Below are 27,484 nucleotides of genomic sequence, written 5' to 3' on the forward strand. Positions count from 1 at the left end.
GTCTCTGAGCGAGGTGCGGGGTGATGTCATCCTCTCTGAGCGAGGTGCGGGGTGATGTCATCCTCTCTGAGTCCAGGAGAAAAGACCTCTTTTGTCTCATGCCTGCAATGGTGTGAATAAGGCCTCCCTTCCCCCCGCTGCTGCACACCGCCAAAAGCCTCCTCCACTTTCACAATCGGCCTCTTGGGGACACACCATTTGGCATACACACATACACATACATACACATACATACATACATACACACACATACACATACATATATACATACATACATACATACATATACATACCCACCCCCTTACACACACACTCAAAGTCTCACAAACACAAGAGAGATAGTGGGGGTTTAGGTTTTTAGTCTTTCAGGGCCATAGCGAGGCCTCTCTCTCTCTGTCTCTCTGTGTGTGTCTCTCTCGCTCTCTCTTGGCCAGGCCTGGGGTTTGGGCTGCCAAGCGCCATCAGGATGACATCATACCCGGCCGATACAATGGAGCACTTCATCTCCTGAGGGCCCTCGCCAGGCTGCGTCACTGCCCTGGACCGCCGGCCCGGCCCGGGACCACTGGGACGAGGAGAGGGAGGAGGAGAGGGGAGGACCACGACCACGAGGGAGGGAGGAGGAGGACGTTGGGGGGAGGGGTTGGGGGGGGGGGGTTCGGGCAGGGGGTGGGTGGGGGGGTGGGTGGGTTTCGAGCGGAGAGAGAGAAATAGTCTGTCATGTCGGGGGGTCCGGCGGGCACCGGCGGCGTCCGGCTCATCGGGGCGGACGGGCTGGTGGCTCTCCTGGAGGGAGGTCTGGACCGCGTGCTGCTCATAGACAGCAGGCCCTTCGTGGACTACAACGCCTCGCACATCCTGGAGGCCGTCAACGTCAACTGCTCCAAGCTGATGAAGAGGAGGCTGCAGCAGGACAAGGTGCAGATCGCTGAGCTGCTGCAACACTCCGCCAAAAAGAAGGTAACATTCAAGACCAGCGAGTTCACAGTCAGAGAGGCTCAGCTCTCCTCTGAGAACCTGAACCATCTTCAAAAGGCTTAACGTGGATGCTCTTGTCTTAAATGCCGTTTTTAGAGGTCGTATTTGTCCACCGGAGTTAGAACAGAGTTAATCGTACAATATGCATCATATCTGCTTCACTCAACACGGACACGTCATGTCTCTTAACATTTCAAGATTCAAGATTCAAGATTCAAGATTTTTATTGTCACTCCATGGTACAAGTACCACGTGTGAAATTCTTGTGCAGTGGACTCCGTTTACGACATAGTACAAATAGGCAACAGCAATAAGTAATAGGCAATAAGAAATAGGCATCAATAAGCAATAAGACAGCAATAAGGCAATAAGAAATAGGCATCTTATAAGCAATAAGACAAGTCGGTGGCTTATACGACAGTGGCATATTCATTGCACATAGGTGCACATGTCATGTGCATACGTTAGACGTGTTCAGACATTCCAAATTCGACGTTTTATACATACATGTGCAAATAGCATGTACCTTATTAAACATACACTTAAATTTACAATTAAACGTTAGGCACCTTATTAAACATACACTTAAATTTACAATTAAACGTTAGGCATCCGTAATAGTAGCAGCTGCAGTACGGTACTGCGGTACGACTACTGCACTATTTGTGCATATTTAGGAGTCTCGTGGCCTGCGGGAAGAAACTGTTCCTCAAGCGATTTGTGCGTGTTTTTGGAACCCTGTATCTCCTCCCTGAGGGTAGCCGGGAGAACAGGCTGTTGTGGGGATGGTTTGTGTCTTTGATGATCTTCAGGGACCTCCTGAGGCACCGCTGGTTATACAGTTCGTGCAGTTCTGGCAACTCGTCTCCTGTTACGTGCTGGGCCGCGCGCCTCACCCTCCGTAGCGCCCTGCGGTCCATGGTGGTACAGTTCCCGTACCAGGCGGTGAAGCAGCCAGTCAGCAGGCTTTCAATGGTGCCTCTGTAGAAGTCCCTGAGGATTTCTTTCCTTAGCCCAAACTTCTTCAGGCGCCTGAGTCCGTGTATTCGCTGTTGGGCCTTTTTGACAACAGTGGCGGTGTGGCCGGCCCAGGTCAGGTCCTGGTGGATGTTGACTCCCAGGTACTTGAAGCTGTCCACCCTTTCCACCACTGTGCCGTTGATGGTGATTGGGGGGTGTGTGCCCCCCCCTCTCCTGTAGTCCACAATGATCTCCTTGGTCTTGGAGACGTTCAGAGAGAGGTGGTTGTCCTGGCACCATTGTTCCAGGACCCTCACCTCCTCTCTGTAGGCCGTCTCGTCGCCCCCCGAGATCAGCCCCACGACTGCTGTGTCGTCTGCAAACTTCACGATGGTGTTTGAAGTTTGAGTCGCCACGCAGTCGTGGGTGTAGAGGTCGTACCAGAAGGGGCTGGAGACGCACCCCTGGGGTGCTCCTATGCTGATGGTCAGCGGGGAGGAGGTGAGGTTGCCCACCCTCACCACCTGGCGGCGGTCTGTCAGGAAGTCCAGGATCCAGTCGCACATCGCTGTGTTTAGTCCCAGGTCCCTGAGTTTGCTTACCAGCCTGGAGGGTACTATGGTGTTGAATGCTGAGCTGTAGTCCACGAACAGCATTCTCACATAGGTGTCCTTCCCCTCCAGGTGGGACAGGGCGGTGTGGAGCACGTGTGCCACTGCATCCGCTGTGCTCCTGTTGGGGCGGTATGCAAACTGCAGCGGGTCGTGGTCCGGGGGGAGTGTGGGACGGATCTTTGATATGACCAGCTTTTCAAGGCACTTGCTGGCTATTGGTGTGAGGGCTATAGGGCGCCAGTCATTGAGGCTGGTCACTTTTTTCTGTTTGGGAATGGGGATGATTGTTGCTGCCTTGAAGCAGGAGGGAACTCGTCGGAGGGAGAGGGACTGGTTGAAGATGTCTGTGTACACGGCTGCCAGCTGGTGGGCGCAGGCCTTGAGGACCCGCCCAGGGATGCCGTCCGGGCCGGCCGCCTTGCGTGGGTTGATACGCAGGAACGACCGGCACACTTCATCCTCAGTGATGGTGAGGGGGCGGTCTGTGGGGGGTGGAGGGTGGGTGGGGTTGGTGGTTAGGTGGGAATGGGGGGGGGTGCGGGTGCTGAGGGGTGGGGGGGAGGAAGGGGGGAGGGGAGGTGATCGGGGGGTGGGGGGGAGGAAGGGGGGTGGGGGGGAGGAAGGGGGGAGGGGAGGTGATTGGGGGGGGGAGAGGAGGAGGGGTGGTGGGGGGGCGGCGAGGGGGAGAGGTGATGGGGGGGGAGAGGTGGCAGGGGGGGGAGGAGGGGAGGAGAGGGGTGATGGGGGGGGAGAGGTGGGGGGGGAGGAGAGGAGGGGGGGTGGGGAGGGGAGGGGTGGTGGGGGGGAGGAGGGAGGGGGGGGTGATGGGGGGGAGGAGAGGGGGAGAGGGGTGGGAGAGGGGGGGGGGAGGAGGGGAGGCGCTCTGGCAGAGGGGTCGAACCTAGCGTAGTTTTAAAAAGTGGGTCCCCGGAAAAAAGTTTGGGAAACACTGGGCTAAATAACAATGCAGAATGGTTCTGCTCAGAATGCTTATTATGGAGCTATTGAATACAGTGCAGGAGGTTTCTGCTCAGAATGCTTATTATGGAGCTCTTGAATACAGTGCAGGAGGTTTCTGCTCAGAATGCTTATTATGGAGCTCTTGAATACAGTGCAGGAGGTTTCTGCTCAGAATGCTTATTATGGAGCTCTTGAATACAGTGCAGGAGGTTTCTGCTCAGAATGCTTATTATGGAGCTATTGAATACAGTGTAGAAGGTTTCTGCTCAGAATGCTTATTATGGAGCTCTTGAATACAGTGCAGGAGGTTTCTGCTCAGAATGCTTATTATGGAGCTCTTGAATACAGTGCAGGAGGTTTCTGCTCAGAATGCTTATTATGGAGCTCTTGAATACAGTGTAGAAGGTTTCTGCTCAGTATGCTTATTATGGAGCTCTTGAATACAGTGTAGAAGGTTTCTGCTCAGAATGCTTATTATGGAGCTATTGAATACAGTGTAGAATGTTTCTGCTCAGAATGCTTATTATGGAGCTCTTGAATACAGTGCAGAAGGTTTCTGCTCAGAATGCTTATTATGGAGCTCTTGAATACAGTGCAGAAGGTTTCTGCTCAGAATGCTTATTATGGAGCTATTGAATACAGTGCAGGAGGTTTCTGCTCAGAATGCTTATTATGGAGCTCTTGAATACAGTGTAGAAGGTTTCTGCTCAGAATGCTTATTATGGAGCTATTGAATACAGTGCAGGAGGTTTCTGCTCAGAATGCTTATTATGGAGCTATTGAATACAGTGTAGAATGTTTCTGCTCAGAATGCTTATTATGGAGCTCTTGAATACAGTGTAGAAGGTTTCTGCTCAGAATGCTTATTATGGAGCTATTGAATACAGTGTAGAAGGTTTCTGCTCAGAATGCTTATTATGGAGCTCTTGAATACAGTGTAGAAGGTTTCTGCTCAGAATGCTTATTATGGAGCTCTTGAATACAGTGTAGAAGGTTTCTGCTCAGAATGCTTATTATGGAGCTATTGAATACAGTGCAGAAGGTTTCTGCTCAGAATGCTTATTATGGAGCTATTGAATACAGTGTAGAAGGTTTCTGCTCAGAATGCTTATTATGGAGCTCTTGAATACAGTGTAGAAGGTTTCTGCTCAGAATGCTTATTATGGAGCTATTGAATACAGTGTAGAAGGTTTCTGCTCAGAATGCTTATTATGGAGCTCTTGAATACAGTGTAGAAGGTTTCTGCTCAGAATGCTTATTATGCAGCTATTGAATACAGTGTAGAAGGTTTCTGCTCAGAATGCTTATTATGGAGCTATTGAATACAGTGCAGAAGGTTTCTGCTCAGAATGCTTATTATGGAGCTATTGAATACAGTGTAGAAGGTTTCTGCTCAGAATGCTTATTATGGAGCTCTTGAATACAGTGTAGAAGGTTTCTGCTCAGAATGCTTATTATGGAGCTCTTGAATACAGTGCAGGAGGTTTCTGCTCAGAATGCTTATTATGGAGCTCTTGAATACAGTGTAGAAGGTTTCTGCTCAGAATGCTTATTATGGAGCTATTGAATACAGTGTAGAAGGTTTCTGCTCAGAATGCTTATTATGGAGCTATTGAATACAGTGCAGAAGGTTTCTGCTCAGAATGCTTATTATGGAGCTCTTGAATACAGTGCAGAAGGTTTCTGCTCAGAATGCTTATTATGGAGCTATTGAATACAGTGTAGAAGGTTTCTGCTCAGAATGCTTATTATGGAGCTCTTGACTACAGTGTAGAAGGTTTCTGCTCAGAATGCTTATTATGGAGCTATTGAATACAGTGTAGAAGGTTTCTGCTCAGAATGCTTATTATGGAGCTCTTGAATACAGTGTAGAAGGTTTCTGCTCAGAATGCTTATTATGGAGCTATTGAATACAGTGTAGAAGGTTTCTGCTCAGAATGCTTATTATGGAGCTCTTGAATACAGTGTAGAAGGTTTCTGCTCAGAATGCTTATTATGGAGCTCTTGAATACAGTGCAGAAGGTTTCTGCTCAGAATGCTTATTATGGAGCTCTTGAATACAGTGTAGAAGGTTTCTGCTCAGAATGCTTATTATGGAGCTCTTGAATACAGTGTAGAAGGTTTCTGCTCAGAATGCTTATTATGGAGCTATTGAATACAGTGTAGAAGGTTTCTGCTCAGAATGCTTATTATGGAGCTCTTGAATACAGTGTAGAAGGTTTCTGCTCAGAATGCTTATTATGGAGCTATTGAATACAGTGTAGAAGGTTTCTGCTCAGAATGCTTATTATGGAGCTATTGAATACAGTGCAGGAGGTTTCTGCTCAGAATGCTTATTATGGAGCTCTTGAATACAGTGCAGGATGTTTCTGCTCAGAATGCTTATTATGGAGCTCTTGAATACAGTGTAGAAGGTTTCTGCTCAGAATGCTTATTATGGAGCTATTGAATACAGTGTAGAAGGTTTCTGCTCAGAATGCTTATTATGGAGCTCTTGAATACAGTGCAGAAGGTTTCTGCTCAGAATGCTTATTATGGAGCTCTTGAATACAGTGTAGAAGGTTTCTGCTCAGAATGCTTATTATGGAGCTATTGAATACAGTGTAGAAGGTTTCTGCTCAGAATGCTTATTATGGAGCTCTTGAATACAGTGTAGAAGGTTTCTGCTCAGAATGCTTATTATGGAGCTATTGAATACAGTGCAGAAGGTTTCTGCTCAGAATGCTTATTATGGAGCTATTGAATACAGTGTAGAAGGTTTCTGCTCAGAATGCTTATTATGGAGCTCTTGAATACAGTGTAGGTTTCTGCTCAGAATGCTTATTATGGAGCTCTTGAATACAGTGTAGAAGGTTTCTGCTCAGAATGCTTATTATGGAGCTATTGAATACAGTGCAGGAGGTTTCTGCTCAGAATGCTTATTATGGAGCTCTTGAATACAGTGTAGAAGGTTTCTGCTCAGAATGCTTATTATGGAGCTCTTGAATACAGTGTAGAAGGTTTCTGCTCAGAATGCTTATTATGGAGCTATTGAATACAGTGTAGAAGGTTTCTGCTCAGAATGCTTGTTATGGAGCTATTGAATACAGTGTAGAAGGTTTCTGCTCAGAATGCTTATTATGGAGCTCTTGAATACAGTGTAGGTTTCTGCTCAGAATGCTTATTATGGAGCTCTTGAATACAGTGTAGAAGGTTTCTGCTCAGAATGCTTATTATGGAGCTATTGAATACAGTGCAGGAGGTTTCTGCTCAGAATGCTTATTATGGAGCTCTTGAATACAGTGTAGAAGGTTTCTGCTCAGAATGCTTATTATGGAGCTCTTGAATACAGTGTAGAAGGTTTCTGCTCAGAATGCTTATTATGGAGCTATTGAATACAGTGTAGAAGGTTTCTGCTCAGAATGCTTATTATGGAGCTATTGAATACAGTGCAGAAGGTTTCTGCTCAGAATGCTTATTATGGAGCTCTTGAATACAGTGTAGAAGGTTTCTGCTCAGAATGCTTATTATGGAGCTCTTGAATACAGTGCTGAAGGTTTCTGCTCAGTATGCTTATTATGGAGCTATTGAATACAGTGCAGGAGGTTTCTGCTCAGAATGCTTATTATGGAGCTATTGAATACAGTGCAGAAGGTTTCTGCTCAGAATGCTTATTATGGAGCTATTGAATACAGTGCAGAAGGTTTCTGCTCAGAATGCTTATTATGGAGCTATTGAATACAGTGTAGAAGGTTTCTGCTCAGAATGCTTATTATGGAGCTATTGAATACAGTGCAGAAGGTTTCTGCTCAGAATGCTTATTATGGAGCTATTGAATACAGTGTAGAAGGTTTCTGCTCAGAATGCTTATTATGGAGCTCTTGAATACAGTGTAGAAGGTTTCTGCTCAGAATGCTTATTATGGAGCTCTTGAATACAGTGTAGAAGGTTTCTGCTCAGAATGCTTATTATGGAGCTCTTGAATACAGTGTAGAAGGTTTCTGCTCAGAATGCTTATTATGGAGCTCTTGAATACAGTGCAGGAGGTTTCTGCTCAGAATGCTTATTATGGAGCTCTTGAATACAGTGTAGAAGGTTTCTGCTCAGAATGCTTATTATGGAGCTATTGAATACAGTGCAGAAGGTTTCTGCTCAGAATGCTTATTATGGAGCTCTTGAATACAGTGTAGAAGGTTTCTGCTCAGAATGCTTATTATGGAGCTCTTGAATACAGTGCAGAAGGTTTCTGCTCAGAATGCTTATTATGGAGCTATTGAATACAGTGTAGAAGGTTTCTGCTCAGAATGCTTATTATGGAGCTATTGAATACAGTGTAGAAGGTTTCTGCTCAGAATGCTTATGGAGCTATTGAATACAGTGTAGAAGGTTTCTGCTCAGAATGCTTATTATGGAGCTCTTGAATACAGTGCAGAAGGTTTCTTCTCAGAATGCTTATTATGGAGCTATTGAATACAGTGTAGAAGGTTTCTGCTCAGAATGCTTATTATGGAGCTCTTGAAAACAGTGTAGAAGGTTTCTGCTCAGAATGCTTATTATGGAGCTATTGAATACAGTGCAGAAGGTTTCTGCTCAGAATGCTTATTATGGAGCTCTTGAATACAGCCCAGAAGGTTTCTTCTCAGAATGCTTATTATGGAGCTATTATTGAATTCAGTGCAGAAGGTTTCCGCTCAGAATGCTTATGGAGCTCTTGAGCAGTGCTTTGCTCAATGACAGTGTTGCAACAGCAATAAACAAAGATGGAAGTAGGTCAGCATCCGAGACACTCACTCTGTACATTTGACCTAGCCTCGTTCCCCTCTCATATACGTGTGCGTCTGTGGTTTGTGTGTGTGCGCGCGCGCGTGTGTTTGTGTGTGTGTGTGCGCGCGGCGCGCGTGTGTGTCTGTGTGTTTGCATGCACTGTGTGTATTGAACTCTAATATGTGAGTGAGGTATAAGAAGTCTTTTAGGCGTGAATGTGAATGAATCAGTAAACATTATCATCTCAGTTAGAAACATCATCCCCTGAAACGTCACTTGTGGTATAAACAATGTCCTCCTGGGTAGAAACTGGAGGTAGAGACGTCAACATTCACAGCAGCTTTAAACACAAGTGGGGCAAAAATGACTTGTCATAGCGTCTTTGGGTGAACCAGAAGGCTGCCTCAGTACCACTCTTGTTCTTCTATCCTCTTCTATTTGCACGTTCAGAGTGAGGCCAATTTTGCAAAGTGAGGTCATTTTGGCCGATACTTCTTCAAGGGACTAGTTTAGGTAAAAAATGTAGTCAATGCCAGGTCTTCTTCATAATGTTTAGTATAGTGCGTACTGTGAGGCGAGTTTGCCATTGTTATGCCTATTTCATAACAGAGTTTTATGGATTCATCATTCATCAGTCCTCATCTCAGCAGTATGAGTGGGTGTATGTCAGTGAAAGCCAGTGAACGTCTAATGGCAAAGCACATTCATATTGTTGTGAAGATCTGAATGATCTGAGTGCTTCATGTAGAAGTAAATGAACTCATAGGAAATACCTTGAATGCAAAATGGGATTTAATGAGTGGAGGAGGACCCTAGATATTAGGGGGTCGACCGATATGGGTTTTTCAGTGGCCAGGCCCACTGGCCGGGCTGATATTTAAAGAGCAGGGTGGCCGATGGCCGATATGTTGTTGTTTTTTGCATCTGATATTATTAGTAGGGTTAGTAGTAGTATTAATAATAACAAATGAGACACTAATATTGTCTGCATTGTGTGTTTGCTTGAGTAGATCTGCACTGTCTGCAGTGCACTTATTTTAAATAAAACAAAAATGTATCAACTACATAAATGTCCACACAGGTCATCAAAAAACTTTTTTCTGGAGCTTATTTCCAACTTTAAATGGGATGTTTATGTCACCTTGACAACTTTGGTTTGATTAGCCTCAGCAGAAACCATCATTAGTTTGAACTGCGACCTGAAAACGAGGAAAACAGGGCATCTGAAATGTCTGTATTTATGTCTTGTAAATAGCTTATTTTCTGACACACAGCGGCTCATATGCTTATTATATCAGAGAGAGAAGGAGATAAGAAGAGCGATCTAACGTACCTCCGTGCCACCGGCAGCCTGCTCTGTTTGCTGTCCGTCATATAGATAGCAGCTCCCGCTGTTTTCCCGGCTGCTGCTTGTAATCCATAATATGACCTTATGCCATACGGGCGGCCATTGAATTCAAATGAATAGTCCATAAAGACAGAGCCTGAGCTCCCATTTATATACTGATACTTAATAATTCTATAACATGCTTTATGTTGTTATAGTCTAAAAACGTACATCAAATCATGTACGTACACAGTAATTTAACCATGTAACAGTAAACATTAACAACAGTAAACATGATCATCTCAGTTAGAAACATCACCCCCCTGAAACGCCGGACAAATAGATCAACAAACTAGAAGGAAGAAATAAAGTCCGCACACTGAAGTGTCAAGCTCCCTGTCAGTTTATTGACGTTTTGATCACAAGGATCTTCATCAGAATTCTGATGATTCTAATTGTCTTTGGGTGATTGTGATTGTGATATTGTTTACCGCCCAGCCCTAATACAATATAACCAAGTGTCTTTCTGGGCTCTGTGTGTTGCAGTTGGAGTTGCAGGGGGGGCAGGAGGTGGTGGTGTACGACCAGAGCTCCTCAGACCCGGCAGCTCTGTCCTCTGAGGCCTTCCTGAGTGTCCTATTGGCCAAGCTAGAGAGGAACTTCCCCTCTGTTCACCTCCTCTCAGGTAAGCCCCGCCCCCTGGAGTGTCCTATTGGCCAAGCTAGAGAGGAGCTTTCCCTCTGTCCACCTCCTCTCAGGTAAGTCCCACCCCCCTGAGCATCCTATTGGCCAAGCTAGAGAGGAGCTGCTCCACCCTCTGCCGATCTGGGGAGAGCCGTAGACTAGCACCATGCTTCCTCTGACACATGCACAGTTGCCAGCCGCTTCTTTTCCCCTGACAGCGGGGAGCTTCACCAGCAGGACGTAGCACGTGGGAGGATCGCGCTACTCCCACCAGTTCCCTTCCGCCCCGAACAGGCGCCCCGACCGACCAGAGGAGGTGCTAGTGCAGCGACCAGGACACATGCCCCTCATCCGGCTTCCCACCCGCAGACGTGCCTGTATGGATGCCTGAGCAAACCGGAGGTAACACGGGGCCACGAACCTGCGACCCTCGTGTTGGTAGGAAGGGAATCTACCGATACACTACCCGGACGCCCCGAAAATGTATTAATTAATAACAAAATTTTGACCGAGATGAAATTGTTCTCACATAGTCATCATAGATGGGTGTGTCTTTTTATGCCTGTGTGTCAGTGAACATGGCCTGTTTACCTGTTTATCCAGCCCCTCCCTCCCTTATCAGCTGTCCTAACTAGGCTGGTGACATACATTACATTCAGTGTTCACAATGCAACTCATGCTTCCTCATTCCTCACTCGTCTACCAGAGTGTTCTCCACTTCTAGGGCTGCTGATAAGTGGCGAGGAAAGAATATTTACTCCAAAATACTGCAAAAGCCATCAAGCTCTTAGCTTGACTGAAATAACTTCTAGCAAACTATAAAGTAGGGGTGTGATTCATGCGGTCACGATTCGATTCCAAATCGATTCTGGATTCAGTACCTAGAGAGATTTCAGGATCCACTCCAGTCTGCTGTGTGCTAAGAAAGACGGTGGAGCAAATGATGGCATGAAAGCAGAATAAAGTGTAAAAGATTATGACGGTTTTTATTTGAAAAAAGTTGTATCAACTGATTGCAGTGATGTAAACACAGTTAACACACAAAGTCAAACCTCAGACAAAAGGTAACATTTATTCATGCTAAACTTGCACAAATAAAAACTTCTTAGTATTTCTCAGTTCACAGTGACTTCAAGAAAAATCTGTTAAAATAATACAAAAAATACAATTGAAAAATAATCAATTCTTGGGAGTCGATTCAGAATAGTGGAAGATAAGAATCTCGATTCTTACATGAATTGATTTTTTTTGGACACCCCTACTAGAAAGTGCTGCCTCTTGCATTTTGAATCATTTTTGTGCTACTATCCAAGTTGGAATGCTTTGCCGACTACTACTGCCAAGTGCATAGCACCATGCATACGTCATTGTCAAAATGTCAAAGTTCTCAATGATTGTGATCCTCTTTTTGTGTGATGGGAACAGAACTTCCCTTTGACCTTTTCAAATAACAGCGTTGTTTTGTTATCTGACAAGGAAATACATGTTCCTCATTCTGATACAACAAATACAAAATGTGTTGTGTAACTGTTAATCCCCTGACCTAACCCTAACCCTAAATACTCAATGTGTTGTGTAACTGTTAAACCCCTGACCTAGGGTTGTGCGATGTCAGTAAATTATCCATCGTGATTATTCCACAGTGAACCATCGTGATCCACGATGGCATCGTCATTGGCGGGGGTGAGGGGAATAATTCATAATTTATTAAGTCGCTGCGGTGCGGTAATGCCATTCATTGCAATGCGTTCATTACAACTGGACAGCTGAGCTCTTCACGGAGACCAGCGGGCTTCGATAGGCTACTATGCCAGGTGACTGGCTCTCACTACCAACAATTTCAACGGCGCAAATAACAAAACGTTAATGTTACAGGTCCTCACCAACAACGTGTCTGTGTTGAATTTAACTAGCTGGCAGTAAACTGACTGAATTACTGGCTGATATAACGTTAGATTCGCGTGGGCTTTTGAACCTAATGAGAGCGATTTGACGAGAGGACAGTTGAGAGAGAAACACAGCTGCTGCTGCTGTAGCCTCAACGCGAGACTGATCAGTCATTCAGACTGCGTCTAGCGTTGAGGATGCTGCTGTGAGCGACTTCTACTTTCACTTTGGAAACAGGCGAGTTAAATTCACAGTTGAAGACTTGTACTCACTTTGGGTTGAAAACAGGAAAGAACGTGAAGTTTCTTCTTTGTCTTCAAAGTTTTCGCAACAAAAGAACTGACTTCTCATGCACGGGGGACGCCCAGGCGACATTAAACAAGCGCTCCCAGTGCAGAGAAGCACTAGAGCGGAGGAGGGGGAGGGGAGGCTTCTCTGAGTCTGAACTGGGCGCGCTCGTTTAATGCCGCCGGCGCGTCCCCCACGCGTCACGGTGAGTGGACTTGGTATTTTTTATTATTAAAACGTCACAAATATATTTCGAACAGATAATTAATCACGATGATCAAGATTCAAGATTCAAGATTCAAGTTTATTATTTGTCCCCGAAGGGCAATTTGTGTGCAGCAGACATAAAAAGCATAGCGAATACATGAAAAAACAAAACATGAACAAATTAAAACAAACATGGAGCATGGCAGCAGTTTTCCAGCAGAAAAAGGATCAAGTAAACACAGGATAAAAGTAAAATAAAAACAAAATAAAAACACACCTCAAGGGATCTGTACGATGTACTTAAAAGTAGTAAAGACACGTACATGAACTTAAAAGTAATAAGAGTCCAGGACTATTTGAGCTCACATAAATAGGTAGGTAAAAAATAAATAAAGATATATCTCGAATATAAAATATATAAAGAATATTTATAGCAGCAATACCTACCTAAGAAGAGAGACAAGGAGAGAGAGTGCATCATCTCCTCCGCCCAGCAGCGTTTAAGCTGCACGAGAGACAGAGAAAAGAGAGCGAGACAGAGAGAGAGAGAGAGAGAGTGCACTATCTCCTCCTCTCAGCAGCATTTAAAGCTGTGATGGAAACAGGAACGAAAGACAGTTTATATCTGTTTCTCGTAGCCCTCGGAACCTTTAGCCGAAGGCCCGAAGGGAGCAGCACATACTCTGGACAGAGAGGATGAGTATCGTCCATGCGAATGGACATGGCCTTTTTAAGCACCTGTTTGTTAAAAATGTGGTCCAGGCTACTAAAATTTACTCCTGCTATTTTTGATGCCGCTCTCACGATCCTCCCGAGAGAGTTCCTCCCTTGAATACCAAGGTTTCCATACCAACAGATAATAGAGAATGAGATTACAGACTCGATATAGGCACAATAAAATAGTTTCATCAGAGTCCTGTCAACCTGGAATCTAGCAAGCTTCCTTACATCCGATGTAGACGGCTCAGAGGTCGATGGGGGGTCGGCCAATCACGATGGTCGATGCCATCGTCCATCGTGCCAACCCTACCCTGACCTAACCCTAACCCTAAATACTCAATGTGTTGTGTAACTGTTAAACCCTTGACCTAACCCTAACCCTAAATACTCAATGTGTTGTGTAACTGTTAAACCCTTGACCTAACCCTAACCCTAAATACTCAATGTGTTGTGTAACTGTTAAACCCCTGACCTAACCCTAACCCTAAATACTCAATGTGTTGTGTAACTGTTAAACCCCTGACCTAACCCTAACCCTAAATACTCAATGTGTTGTGTAACTGTTAAACCCCTGACCTACTGTACTGAGCATAAGAGTCGGATTTTGGAACCCCAAAAGGCTTTCGTTTGTTTTACGTGAGAGGGTGGAGTCGTCAGTCCAACATGACATCATGGTTACATAACGTAACCCTCGGTGGAAAGAAGGGAGGAGTTCTGCAGTCAGCCAGCCTGTCGGTCAACCTAATAAACAATGCAGTGAAATGTCACTGGGCTGAAACTTAGCATGTTCATCCATCAAGCTTGTTCACAGCTTGAATATGGAAGTGCAAATTGAATTGGACGGTGCTGCTCTCGCACAATAAAAAGTAGCCTGCACAGTTCCTCAGCTCCCTTTTAGTCCACTTTTAAGGAACATGGCTGCCTTCCTTTTGGACATTTCTGTTGCAGTGATGATAGCAAAAATAATGTGTTAATTACTTTTAAGAAGAGCATTTTGTTTCAGCATTTCTAACAGGCATATGGATTGGACACTCTAAATTTCACATAGGTATGCATGTGAGTGTCTATCTATTTCAGGGTTCCTACACAAGTATGGAAAAGTATGGAATTTGATTTGAGTATTTTCCAGGTCTGGAAAAGTATGGAAAAAGAAAAAGAGAGTAAGGAAAAATATTTGTTTCCAGACTATTGTCTATTGTGACTATCTGACTATTCATTTTTCTAAATAATGAGATTCTGAATTTAGACCAAATAAATAGGGTGCTTATGTGCTTGTAAGAGATATCGCACAAGCAAGGCAGGTCCCACGCAAGGCAACTTGAGATGTAGTTGATTGACAAAACTAAACCTTATGTTTTGGTTTCAGGACAAACTGTGACTTCCTTGACATGCATAGTTATCTTTTAAATTGACAAAATTGAACATGTGTACCCGGTGGCACAATTCAAACGGGATCAAAAAAGCATCGTCTCTCGCCGTTCACCCCCATTCATATTCCTTCAGACGCTGGTGCCCAGAGAAAGGCAGGAAGTGACGTTCACTTTGGCTCTCTATGTCCGCAGTCCTAGGTCTCAGGCAGGCGCAGGATGTACGTTCTGGCCCCGACACGTGTGCTGATGTGAAGCGTCAGTCGGCCTTCGCTTCCGCTACTTCTTTGACGTGGGTTTGGTGTGTCTGGGCCCTTAGTGTTCAAGGTCTGGCAGAGAAACTAGCAAGGAGTATCAGTTTATAATATTTCTCATATTTTACCCAAAGCAAACGTTGCGTGGGAGGGTGCAAGTAGGAGAGGAGTGGAGAAGGTAACTCTGACTGATACCTACAATATCAAACCCTCCTTTGATGTGAAAGAACAGCACTCCTCATTATGAGCATTTGATGTTAAGTGTTGGTGTTTTTGGTTGCTAGGTGGCTTTGCCGAGTTCTCCCACCTTTTCCCTGGCTTGTGTGAGGGCAAGTCCACCGTGGTGCCCTCCTGCATCTCCCAGCCCTGCCTGCCGGTGACCAATGTGGGACCCACTCGCATCCTGGCCCACCTCTACCTGGGCTGCCAGAGAGATGTCCTCAACAAGGTAGTCTGGCCGTACAGCGGCCACCTACACTGATCACCTAGATCAGTGCTTCTCAGACATGTGCCGTGGAGGCCCAGAAATCAGCAGGTTTTCATTCCAGTCAAATACTACAGCAGCGTTAGGCCTCAATGGTACATGGTTAAGAACGACTCCTGTGCTAGATGAAGCCACCTATTAGAATGTGTTTTCTAGGTACTCCCTGAGAGGAGTCTGGATGGGAGACTGGTGCTGCAAGTGGTGTTGGAGGACCAGTAGGAGGTGCTCTTCCCCTCTGGTCCGAATGGTCTGATGAATAATCTGATCTGATGAATAATCTCCCCCAATGCCCCAGGGCAGAGACAGGGACTCTGTCCTGGGAGTGAGCACCGTCCTTCGGATGAGACGTTAAACCGAGGTCCTGACTCTCTGTGGTCATTAAAGATCCCATCGGCACTCTTGGCAAGAGTAGGGGTGTAACCCCGGTGACCTGGCTAAATTCCCACACAGGCCTTCCTTCAATCATGGCCACCTAATCATCCCTCGTTACTTAATTGGCACATTCAGCCCTCAACTCTCCATCGTGATAGGCTGATGTGTGGGGAGCGTTCTGGCGCAAACTGGCTGCCGTGCATCACCCAGGTGGGTGCTGCTGCACATCGGTGGTGGATGAGTTGAGTTCCCTCCCCCTCCCTCCCTTGATATGTGAAGCGCTTTGAGTGTCTAGAAAGGCGCTATATAAATCCAATCAATTATTATTATTATTACCTACCCTGAAGTAGAAGCTAAAAAAATCCCTCAAAATGGCGTTCCAAGAACTACAATCGTTCCCAGTTCCTGCGGTGCGAACACAATAAAAAAGGGTTCCAAGAGTTTCTCCAACTGTACTCCGAACTATGAAAAAGTTCCTCCGGTCTAAAAACACCTAAGGAAAAACAAAAATGTCCCTTGGCAACTGTTGATGTACACCAAATATTAACGATGAACATTAGATGGGAAACCACTGCCGGTAGTCCTGTTTCTGTGTCCTCTTATCATGTCAGTATCTCTGTATGAGTAGTTTGAACAAAGATTTGATCCATTCTCTCCCTCTCCTCCTCTCAGGATCTGATGCAGCAGAATGACATTGCTTTCGTCCTAAATGCCAGTAACACCTGCCCCAAGCCTGACTTCATCCCAGAGGCCCGGTTCCTCCGTGTTCCTGTCAACGACAGCTTCTGTGAGAAGATCCTGCCTTGGCTGGACAGATCAGTGGAGTTCATAGGTCAGCAGACAAAAAGCATTACGGGAGGCCCCGCCCTCTGAGATACTGAGCAGAATGCGCTCGTTATTATGGCTGCGTGTGGATTTGTACTCTTGTTATGTAACATGACTGTATGTGTTGCACTCTGTTTGCTTTTGAAAGTACAAAGGGAAACAGTCTCTCTTTCAAAATCCCTCCACCTTTTGTTTAAATATTGGCTATATTCAGTTGTGTGTCGTGGAAATACAGTTATCTTATTTATATACAGCCGTTACAAAATCTTATCAAATGTAAACTGGTAGGCTGTTAAAGGGACAGCTCACCCTAAAATCCAAAATACATATTGTCCTCTCACCTGTAGTTCTATTTATCCATCTATATCATTTTGGGATAGTTGCCTGAGTTTTACTTCGTTTCGAACTCAAGCTCTCACTAGTGCCTTAAACGCACGCTGCAACGCAGCCCTATGGAAGACTGTTATTTTGCTCCAAAATTACTTTTCATTAAAACCTGACCACCCACCCGTAGGTGGCGTGGTACCCCCTGGGACTGACACGGATCCACGTGACTACGTCACGTCCTGCCAGCCCAGGGATAATCACTCACGCTTTCTTCCAGCCGCTGATAAGACGTGTTTTCTGAAAGCTCCACGGTTATCTAGGAGTGAGCTCTTTTTACATAGCTTAGATACTAGGCTCGTTCCGGCTCATTTGCCCACCTCAAGAGGGTCGCGTGGACGGGATAAAGCAGGCTTCGGAGACCCGACCCTGTACCCTTCACCCTGCGGCGTCGGAACAAGTCATCAAAGCTAAGAGTATCTTCCTTAGTTAACTGTTTATTGCTACCGCCGTGTAGCTCTACTGCTATCGCCGTATAGTGGTTATTGCTGCCGCTGTGTAGCTTTGCTTCGCTCCCCTGGCTGGGGCAGCGTTTTCGTTTGAGGGCCGATTTAGGTCCGCGCTCAAACTGTTAAGCTTTGCATACGTGCAAATAGCTTGTACCACGTAGCACAGGAACAAAGAGGCTAAGTAGCCCAGTTGTTGCAGATAGCTACCTTGGCACCCGTGCGGGTAGCTTTCGTGTGCTAGGTACTTTAGGCGCCGGCTTTAGAGCATGCACGTTAGATAGTTAGCTAGTTTGCTCAGTGCAGCTAGCTTGGACTACCTTGTAGCACTCTAGCTATCTGGCTGCGTCCCCAGACAGGGTAACGCACCCGGTTTTGTGGCAGATAGCTAACGTGCACACGTGCAGTTAGTGTCTGTGTACTAAGTACTTCGCGCCAGCTACCTCTGTGTAGGGCGCGCCTTAAGCATTAACCCCATTATTCCTGTTAGCAGAGAGAGGGGGGAACAGCTAGGTGCTGTATTAGCTGTGAGGCTACGCTGGCCGGTTACGACCAGCACAATTAATTTGAGGAGCACGCCGCACAGGCGTTGCTGTGACCTACATAAATGTAGTGTAGCTTTACTGGCGTCTGGGATTTTAGCTGGGCGATTCGCTAGCTAGGTGAGCTCGCCCCGCACCTTGTGTGGGCCGCTTCTCTCAGTACTTACGCCATCTTAAGGCCCAATTATACTCCATTTCATCCGTAAATAAGGGCGTCCGTTTCAAACGGTGTAATCGTCACTGTCCACATGCTTCCATGCGTCTTTCACGTTGGTATCATGTTAAGTAATACATCACAGTAGAGAGTCAAATGCATGAGTGTGTGTGTGATTTTCCTCCGTTTCATGCGTATCTGTAAGCTTTCAGATGACGGACAGAAAACGGACGAAATGAACGCAGAGTACGGACAGAGGGCTCTGTCCGTCTCCGTCTCCGTCTTTAACGTTGAGTATAATTGGGCCTTTAGCCAGCTTGCTTGTCTGCTAAGTGTTGCTTGCCTCGTGCAATTAGCATCTACTAGATTGCAACTCCCTTTGAGGAGTTTCTTCTGAGATTGACTAGCTTCGCGGGCCGCTGGCCTTTGCTTGCGGTCACGCTTGCTTCCCCGTGTTACTCAGGGTAGAGACGCGCTGCACCGGCCTGTACGCAGGCTTGTGTTAGCGCACGCTTGTCTCTCAGTGCTTATGCTAGCTTAGCTAGTGGCTTCCACGTCTGTTCTCTCGGGTTAACAGGTTGTGGGTATTGGTGCCCCCCCTTCGGGATGGGCTATTGCCGCTTACGTTACCATTGCACGCGCACGTTCGCTAGCCTCCGGGTTGCTTACTGTCTAGCCTGTGCTTCTTGCTAGCCTGCTAGCTGGCTTAAGCAGTACTCCCGCTAATAGGGTGCGCCCTGCGGGAGCTTGCTATTAGTGGTTAGCTTCCTGCTTCCTCTTGCTACTGAGCAGGGAAGGTCAGGGAGGGGATGGGCCGTGTGTAAAACTACTTTGGCCGAGTATGAATTGGCACGTTAAGTGCGTGGTCTGCCTTGGGCACGAGCACGCTGCACAGGCGCCTTGAACCCTCGGTCTTGTCCGCAGCTAAGCTCTTGAGAGCGGACCAAGGTCCGCTCTCAAAGAAGTGTGAAAGCTAGCTTGCCTTGCATAGGTGCAGATAGCAATATTTAGTACTGTTTAGCACAGAACGATAGTATTTTGCAGATAGCTGGCGTGCACCCGTGCAGTTAGTATCTGTGTGCTAAGTACATTGGGCGCGAGCTACCTCCGCTACAATAGACATACTGCTCCTTGCTGGCGCTACGCGTCCAGCAGGGCTTACAGCTCGCCAAGGTCTGGGCTCAGTGCCAGCCTTTGGCTTGTAGCTCTAAGGACAAGCCCACCGCCCTTGGTGCCCAAGGCCCGGGGTGGTTGGGAGCTCTCCATGGGTCGCACTCCCGTGTTGGGGCGCCCCCTGCAAGTGCAGGGAGCCTGGCTGGGGGCACAGCGCACCTTGGTCCATGGCCACGGCCTGGCCTCGGTTGGCAGCGCCCAGGTCAAGCCCACCGGTTGGCTCACCAAGGCTGGGCTTAGTTCCAGCCTGCGGCTTGTAGCTTTAGACCCACCGTCCTCGGTGCCCAAGGCCCGAGTTCGGTCGGGAGCTCGCCCAGGGTCTCATACCCAGCATCAAGGCTCGCCTTGGTCCATGGCTACGGCCTGGCCTCGGCTAGAGGCTCCTAGGACAGCCCACCATCAATGGCACCAACGGCTCATTGCTGGTCGGGAGCTCGCCTGGGGGCCGCACCGTCGGACAAGTCCATGTGCGTCTCGAGGAAGAACGTTACCTCCGCAGTCCCCCCAGCCTGCGAAAGGCGCACGGCAGGGGGTGGGGGGGGGGTTACTTCGATACAACAGCGCGTCAGTAGGCGGAGCTTGCGTAAGAAGTTCTCCCCCAGCATGCACAGCTTCTACGGAACTGTCCATGCGGCGGGGGGGGGCGTAGCCTTTCACGTCCCGCCCCCCCATCAGGGCACCGGATCGAAAGGTCCCGGTGCCCAGAAATATGCTCATGACTCATTTCAGGGATCATTTCTATAGTTTCTAACTTGAGAAATGTGTTTCTAAAATGTTCAGTCTCGCTATCCACGATGTCGAGATGGTGATACTCTTTTCTGAGCGCGAAGCGGGCAGAGAGACTTGATTCAGTTCATATGCTCTCTGCTTTTGATGACCGTTCACTGTCTCCTATGGGGACATTGAGGAAGAGAGTATGATCCGAGTGGTAGAAAAAAAACGGGTTCCGCTCCTGTGGCCACAAGAGACCATCTTGTCCAACAGGCTCGATGCCTGGGAGCATCTATGTTCCCCGTCCCCATTACGGCGCACCCTCCAGAGGGGATACGCGCTGCAGTTTGCCCACCCACGTTCGACGGGACCCCCGATCTGGCCGTGGAGGAGGACGCCATGGACGGCTCCATGCGTCCAAAAATTGGACCTTCGGCGTCTCAAGTGGTGTGCGTGGAGGCAGCCGTGGCTCCCCTCCGCGCGAGGGGGATCCGCGTCTTCCTATATCTCGACGACGTTCTCTTAGCGGCCGACTCGAGGGTCCGTGCCGCGGAACATACCAAGGTGGTGACCGATCACCGGCAAACCTTAGGGTTTTTGGTGAACTGGCAGAAGAGTTGCCTCGTCCCAGCGCAGGCGGCGACCTTCCTGGGGCTCGAGCTATACTTCCTGCGAGCCTTTCACCAGAGCGACAGGCTCGCACGGTTCGGACAGCAAGCCAAGGACGTTAGGTCTGTGCCCTCGGTGTCAGTGCATCAGTGCACAGTGATGTTGGGCCTGATGGCCTCAGCACTGCATGTGCTCCCGCTAGGGAGTCTACACATGCTCTCGTGGTCCAAATATGGTTCTCAGGCCTCGCCTGGACTCGGCCGGGGACCGTCATCGCAGGGTTCCTCTGACAGGTCAGGCCTGGCGGGCGCTGGCTATATGGGCGGACCCCCGTTACCTCTCGAGAGGTACTCGGTGGGGCCCTGTCCCGCTCAGGATGGTGATTCGCACAGACGCCTCCCTCTGGGGAGGGGGTGCGATTTGCGGGCATTTTTCGGCGAACGGCCGGTGGGAGGCTCAGGAGCTTCGCCACATAAACGTGCTAGAGCTGAAGGCGATTCGCCGGGCTCTGCCTCAGGACAAGCCCACCATCAATGGCGCCGTGGGCCCATTGTTGGTTGGGAGCTCTCTTGGGGACCGCACCGCCGGACAAGTCCGCGTGCGGCCAGACTCGAAAGAGAACGTTGCCTCCGCAGTCCCCCCGGCCTGCGGAGGTAACACTTCCAGCGGCTCACACATGGGCACCATGTGCTGATTCGCTCGGACAATAGGGCAGCGATCGCCCACCTGAACAAAACAGGGCGGCGTGCGGTCGGGGGCGCTGAACCATAGCGGGGATTCACCTGTGGGTGTATCCCCGTCTCCTTTCAGTGCCAGCGGTCTATCTGCCGGGACGGCGGAGTTACGACCGGCCTGCTGTCTCGAGGTAATCCCCGTTATACGGAGTGGTGCCTCCACCCTCGGGTGATGGAACAGGTTTGGGCCAGGGTTGGTCGCGCCTGCGTCGATCTCTCGCATCGCGGCGCGCGACACACTGCCCACTGTGTTTCTCGATCCAGGAGGACAGCCCCCGTTAGGTCATGACGCGCTAAAAGCGCACGCGTGGCCGAGGGAGGGGCTCTATGCGTTTCCCCCGACCCCCCCTGATCCGTCAGGTGTTGGACAGGGTGAGGGAACAGCGCCTCCTGCTCTTTTTAGTCGGTTTGGCCCAGGCAGACATGGTTTGCGGACCTGGTCTCCCTGGCGCAAGATCCGCGCTGGGCATTGCCGGTACGGGCCGATCTCCTATCCCAGGTGGAGGGGGAGGTGTTCCACCCCTCCCCAGGCAGGTGGAAGCTAGCGGTCTGGCTCCTGAACCGGACCAGTTGCTAGCCCAGGGCTTGCCTGATAATGTGGGATGCACTATGCAGCAAGTAAGGGCGTGGATCCAGTGAACTGCAGTGTGCGACCAGTTCTCTGTTTCCTTCAGAGCCTGCTTGACGCGGGTCAGTCCCCGCAGTCGTTTAAGGTGTACGTAGCCGCGATTCTGCTTGCCATAAGGGAATTGAAGGGAGCCCCGTGGGGGCGTACCCTTTGGTCTTGCGCTTCATGAAGGGGGCGCGTAAACTGCGCCCGCCGTCGCGGTGCGTTTTTTCCCCAAATCGGACCTGGTTACGGTGCTGGACGGGCTAACGGGTCATCCGTTTGAGCCCTCGGACTCCGCCGATTTAAGGGTTCTGTCTTTAAAGACCGCGCTGCTGCTGGCCTTGTCGTCAGGAAAGAGAGTTGGTGACCTGATTGCCCTTTCGGTGCAGCAGGCCTGTGTGGTTTTGGGAATGATGGGCGCAGGGTTACGTTTCGACCTAACCCGGCTTACCAACCTAAGATTATTAATGTCAGCTTTAGGTCTATGGTCATAGACTTATCAGCATTCTGTCCCCCGCCGTTCAGTTAGAGATGGGTGAGGAGAGACGTTTGCTCATGCTGTGCCCCGTAAGGGCGCTCTCGGCCTATGTGGCCAGGACGCGTTCTTTACGCATTACAGATCAGCTGTTGGTTTGCTTTGGGCAAAGGGCCCAGGGCGGACCCCTTTCCAAGGATCGCTTATCACACTGGATAGTGGAGGCGATCGCGTTGGCATACTCTGCCGTGGGCAAGGTTCCCCCAGAGGGTATCAGGGCGCATTCTACGCGAGGTGTTGCGACATCCTCTGCGTTGTTGCGTGGTGTGTCGGTGGAGGACATGTGTGCCGCGGCCTCATGGTCCTCATCACATTTTTGTCAGGTACTACAGTCTCGACGTGTCCGGTTCGCAGTTCGCGCACGCGGTGCTGCCGGTGGCAAGAAAGTAGTATCGTTGCCACTCTAATATGTCAGACGGTTAGGCATAAACGTTGCCATATGGCCGTGGTTCACCGGTGCCTTTCGGGTCGCCCTGTGGGGTGCTCCCGGCAGCAAGGTCGGTTGAATGGAGGCACTAGTGAGAGCTTGAGTTCGAAACGAAGTAAAACATTAGGGTTGTCCTACAACCCAGGTTTTACGAGTGAGAACGAGAGCTCTCACTACCCAGCCTTGCTGTGTCGATGCGTCACGGGGTGCGTCGGATCTCAGCGGGCTGGAAGAAATTAGAGTGATTATCCCTGGGCTGGCAGGACGTGACGTAGTCACGTGGATCCGTGTCAGTCCCAGGGGGTACCACGCCACCTACGGGTGGGTGGTCAGGTTTTAATGAAAAGTAATTTTGGAGCAAAATAACAGTCTTCCATAGGGCTGCGTTGCAGCGTTTAAGGCACTAGTGAGAGCTCTCGTTCTCACTCGTAAAACCTGGGTTGTAGGACAACCCTAATGTTTTGGAGATATCGGCTGTAGAGTTTCTGCCTTCTCTTGAATACAATGGAACTGGATGGCACTCGGCTTTAAAAAAAATTAATTTGAAAAACTCAACAGCAATGTCTCTTCCCAGAAATCATGACCCGGTTACTCAAGATAATGCACAGACTTTGTTGTGAGCAGTTTCATGTAGGAACTATTTTCTTTTGCAGTCTCATGTAGGAACTAGCTAGCAGCTAGCGGGTGTAGTTCGGTCAAAATAAAATAGTTCCTCCATGAAACTGCTCATAACAAGGTATGTGGATTATCTTGAGTAACGGGGTCATGATTTCTGGAAAGACACATTGCTGTTGAGTTTATCAAATGTATTTCTTTGGCACTTTGAGCACCACAAGCCGAGTGCCATCCAGTTCCATTGTATTGGAAAGAAGGCAGAAACTCTGCGGCCGATATCTCCAAAACTCAGGCGACTAACACAAAACGATATAGATGGATAAATTACCACTACATGCGAGAGGGAAAATATGTATTTTGGATTTTAGGGTGAGCTGTCCCTTTAAGTATGTGGTTGTGTATTTCAGAAAAGGCAAAAGCCTCCAATGCTCGGGTCCTGGTCCACTGTCTTGCTGGCATCTCCCGCTCAGCCACAATTGCCATTGCCTACATCATGACGAGAATGGACATGTCATTGGATGAAGCATACAGGTGAGATTCAAATGAAAGCAAAGAATAAACCACAACTTTTTACAGTGCGCGTTTGTGTGTATTCCACTTTTACAGTGCGCGTTTGTGTGTATTCCACTTTTACAGTGCGGGTTTGTGTGTATTCCATAGGCCAAATTCCTGTGTGGAGATTCCTGGGGTCTTTTATCATGCCCATGCTCTGCCCATAGGTTGTAACAATACAGCATGTCTGTCCCTAATGAACCCACATCCTCGTCTGCCCTCCAATTATATTGTCCTCTGTGTCATTGCCAATTACAAATCACATGATGATAGCCACTAATGATGGCCATAGAATGAGGACTGAGGTTATTTCATGTTATAAAACGGGTACCTCAAATCAAGCGATGTGATTGGTTCATAGCCGTGGTATAGAGCTCAACAGTGACCACCCACTTTTTCTCAGCTCCCGTGAATTCCCCATTCATTCATTTTCTCCATAAACACATTGAGAGAAATCCTAATATAACGAGTTTTAAGCCTGGAACCAAGCCAACCAGCGACCTACTGAATCATGAGTGACCATCAAACATTTCACTTTGAGCAAAAACTACAAATAAAAATGGGGAAGAAATTGAATTGTTGAGCTTTATATTGAGTGTATACCATGGCTATGATGTCATTCCTTTCCACAATTAAGTATCACTCCACCTCTGAGAAGGGGGTTGAAGCAGCGCTGCAGACCGGTTCGTAGTTACCAACTACAGTAAGCAACTAGAACTACTGTCAAAACGCCACTGAATGAATGAAACACTACTGTGGTTTGTTAACATGTACAAGTCATGTTTCTTTCAATGGTAAAAAAATAAATAGTAATCTGTTGCTCGGTTGTTCAGAATTTGTTCGAATAAGTGTGTTTTCCAACTACCTAATTTACTAGCTAAGAGAGATAGACTGTGTATTATTTATGAATAAAAACAATTAAAATTAGAGTATGCTATTACTTTCATATTGCCATACTTGGTAACCCTTTTATAAAAGCAATAGCTCACTTCAGGCCGTGATATCATATTATCATATATCATATATCAGATATATATCATTATCACAGCTAAGCACACCCATGTGATATAATGACCATATACCACAGGCTGTCATGAGCTATTGCTTAATTCTATAGCCTCTACAACTTATATTTTTCACTCTCTCCACAGGTTTGTGAAGGAGAAAAGGCCAACCATCTCCCCGAACTTCAACTTCCTGGGCCAGCTTCTGGATTTTGAGAAAAAGATCCACAGTCCCCACGGTGGTACGGAGACTAAGCTCAAGTCCTTCCACTCAGAGCAGAGTGGTGAAGCCTCCGCTCAGCCGGAGGGGCCAGGCGGAGCTCAGGAGGAGGAGTCTGCCCTGCTGGAGCCCCTCACCCTGCCATGCGTGTTAGCCGACGCGCCTGAGGAGCGCCTCCTGGCTCAAGCTCTGAGTGGCCTACACCTGGCAGAGGTGGGCGAGGATAACGCCAGGCTCAAACGTTCCTTCTCGTTGGACATCAAGTCGTACGGCGAGCCGGGCACCAACGCCGCTCAGCGAGTCTTTGTCCCTCACGGGGACAACAGGGGAGGGGACGCCTCGATGGAGTACTTCAAAACATCTGCCTTCAAGGAGCCGGCCAGCAAGCCCTGCCAGTTCTCCCCGGTGGAAGAAGTATCGGAGCAGTCCACTCCAGAACAAAGCCCCGACAAGGAGGAGGCGGACGGGCCAGATCCCGTCCCGCCGGCAGCCTCCGACGCATTCTCCACTACGTCCACCGGCGGTACCAGCCCCAAGCAGCCTGCCGCAGCCAAGCCTCCAGCGCCTCCTCCTCCTGCACCGCCGCATTGTTCCCATCAGCTACACCGGAGCGGCAGCATGGAGGAGAGCACCCAGGCTGCCAGCTTTCTGTTGGGCCTGTCCCGCAGCCAGCAGCAGCTGGCCAAACCGGGCCCGGGCGGCGGCGGCACCCTGAAAGGCTGGCACTCGGACATCCTGCTGGGACCCGTCACCGTCTCCACCTCCTCGCTGGCGGGCGGCTGGTACCTCTCGCCCGACTCCGCCCGCTTGTACTCCACCACCTCGGCGGTCCTGGGCGGAGGAGGAGGGGGCTTTGCGGCCTACGGCTGTGGCCACGGCCTGGAGGCGGTGCGGCGACGCGGCCGGCAGAGGAGCGGCGACCGGGGAGACTCTCGCCGGAGCTGGCACGAGGAGAGCACCTTCGAGAAGCAGCTGAAGCGCCGCAGCTGCCAGATGGAGTTCGGCGACGGCATGTCGGAGAGTCGCTCTCGGGAGGAGATGGGCAAAGTGGGGAGTCAGTCCAGCTTCTCCGGTAGCATGGAGATCATAGAGGTGTCCTGAGCGGGATTTTCTGGGACATCTTCTGAACAGTGTCCCCCACGTTACCCATGGATTTGGTATATTTTCCACAAATATCCCACTGGGTTGGGATAACACTGCACTCTGAATGCCGCATGGGCTAGAGACCTTGAACTCTACCGGCACTATAATAAAAGTGCTTTCGCTCCAACAGCCTTAAATGTAGTCGAGAGTCATTCTCGTCTCAGAAGCAGCGGAGTGTTACTGAATGTGATGAAGAGGATGCAGAACACCCTAAAGACGTTTTGTTTTGTTTTGTTTTTCACTGAGGACTGAGCCTTTGAATGTTTTGTCTTGTTCATGGATGAGTGTTACTCATCATTAGTTTGAATTCTCATCAGCCCTAGGTGTCTGTCAGACATTGTTGATTTTCTTTCCAAGGAAACTAAAATGAAGCCTGATGATGTTGAACTGGAATTGGAAAGTTTAGCTTATCCTTCTGTTCTTCTACTGGCCCCTGAAGGTTCCAAGGTCTCAACTATCCAGTACCTCACAAATCCAAATTATTATTATTTTTGTGTGTGTTTTTTGTAGCTCATTGACAATTAAAATCTCAGGTGTTATTTGAGCTGCAGGGAAAGACTATTGAACAGTTCCCCATAAAATATATGGTTGAAAATTGTTCTGAAAGGAGTAAAAGACTGCTAGGCCTGCACTTGAAACCTTTTGAATACCTTCTACCACTTCAACTGTCCAAGGATCAGCATTCCCAAATGTCCTGTGGAAGAGGGTCACGATCAGATCTGTCGTGGTCGGTGTTAGGTAAGATAGTCCGCAGATATGTGAATGAATTGTGGCTTTGACGATAAAAGCATGAATTTTGGCACACTGTTAGAGCATGCTTTAAAGACGATTTTTGGCTAAGGACATTGCATGTAGTATTCAACTATTAAACGTATTATAAAGGAAACATTGGGCATTGTGAACATTGTCACAGTTCAAAAACATGTATAGCTCTGCCAATATTAAAGATATACTA

General features: G+C 48.3%; 1 protein-coding gene across 1 annotated transcript; it reads left to right on the top strand.

Moving 5' to 3' along the window:
- Positions 1–720: 720 nt before the first annotated feature.
- dusp16 (dual specificity phosphatase 16) lies at positions 721–27,484 on the top strand (the record flags this gene model as incomplete). Its single annotated transcript, XM_083659394.1, has 6 exons — positions 721–960; positions 10,129–10,267; positions 15,274–15,437; positions 16,518–16,677; positions 24,018–24,141; positions 25,314–27,484. The coding sequence occupies 6 exons, from the start codon at positions 721–723 to the stop codon at positions 26,485–26,487; spliced, it is 2,001 nt and encodes a 666-aa protein (XP_083515520.1). The 3' UTR covers positions 26,488–27,484.

Source organism: Poromitra crassiceps (assembly GCF_964638095.1).
Source record: "Poromitra crassiceps genome assembly, chromosome: 2".
Classification (NCBI taxonomy): domain Eukaryota; kingdom Metazoa; phylum Chordata; class Actinopteri; order Beryciformes; family Melamphaidae; genus Poromitra; species Poromitra crassiceps.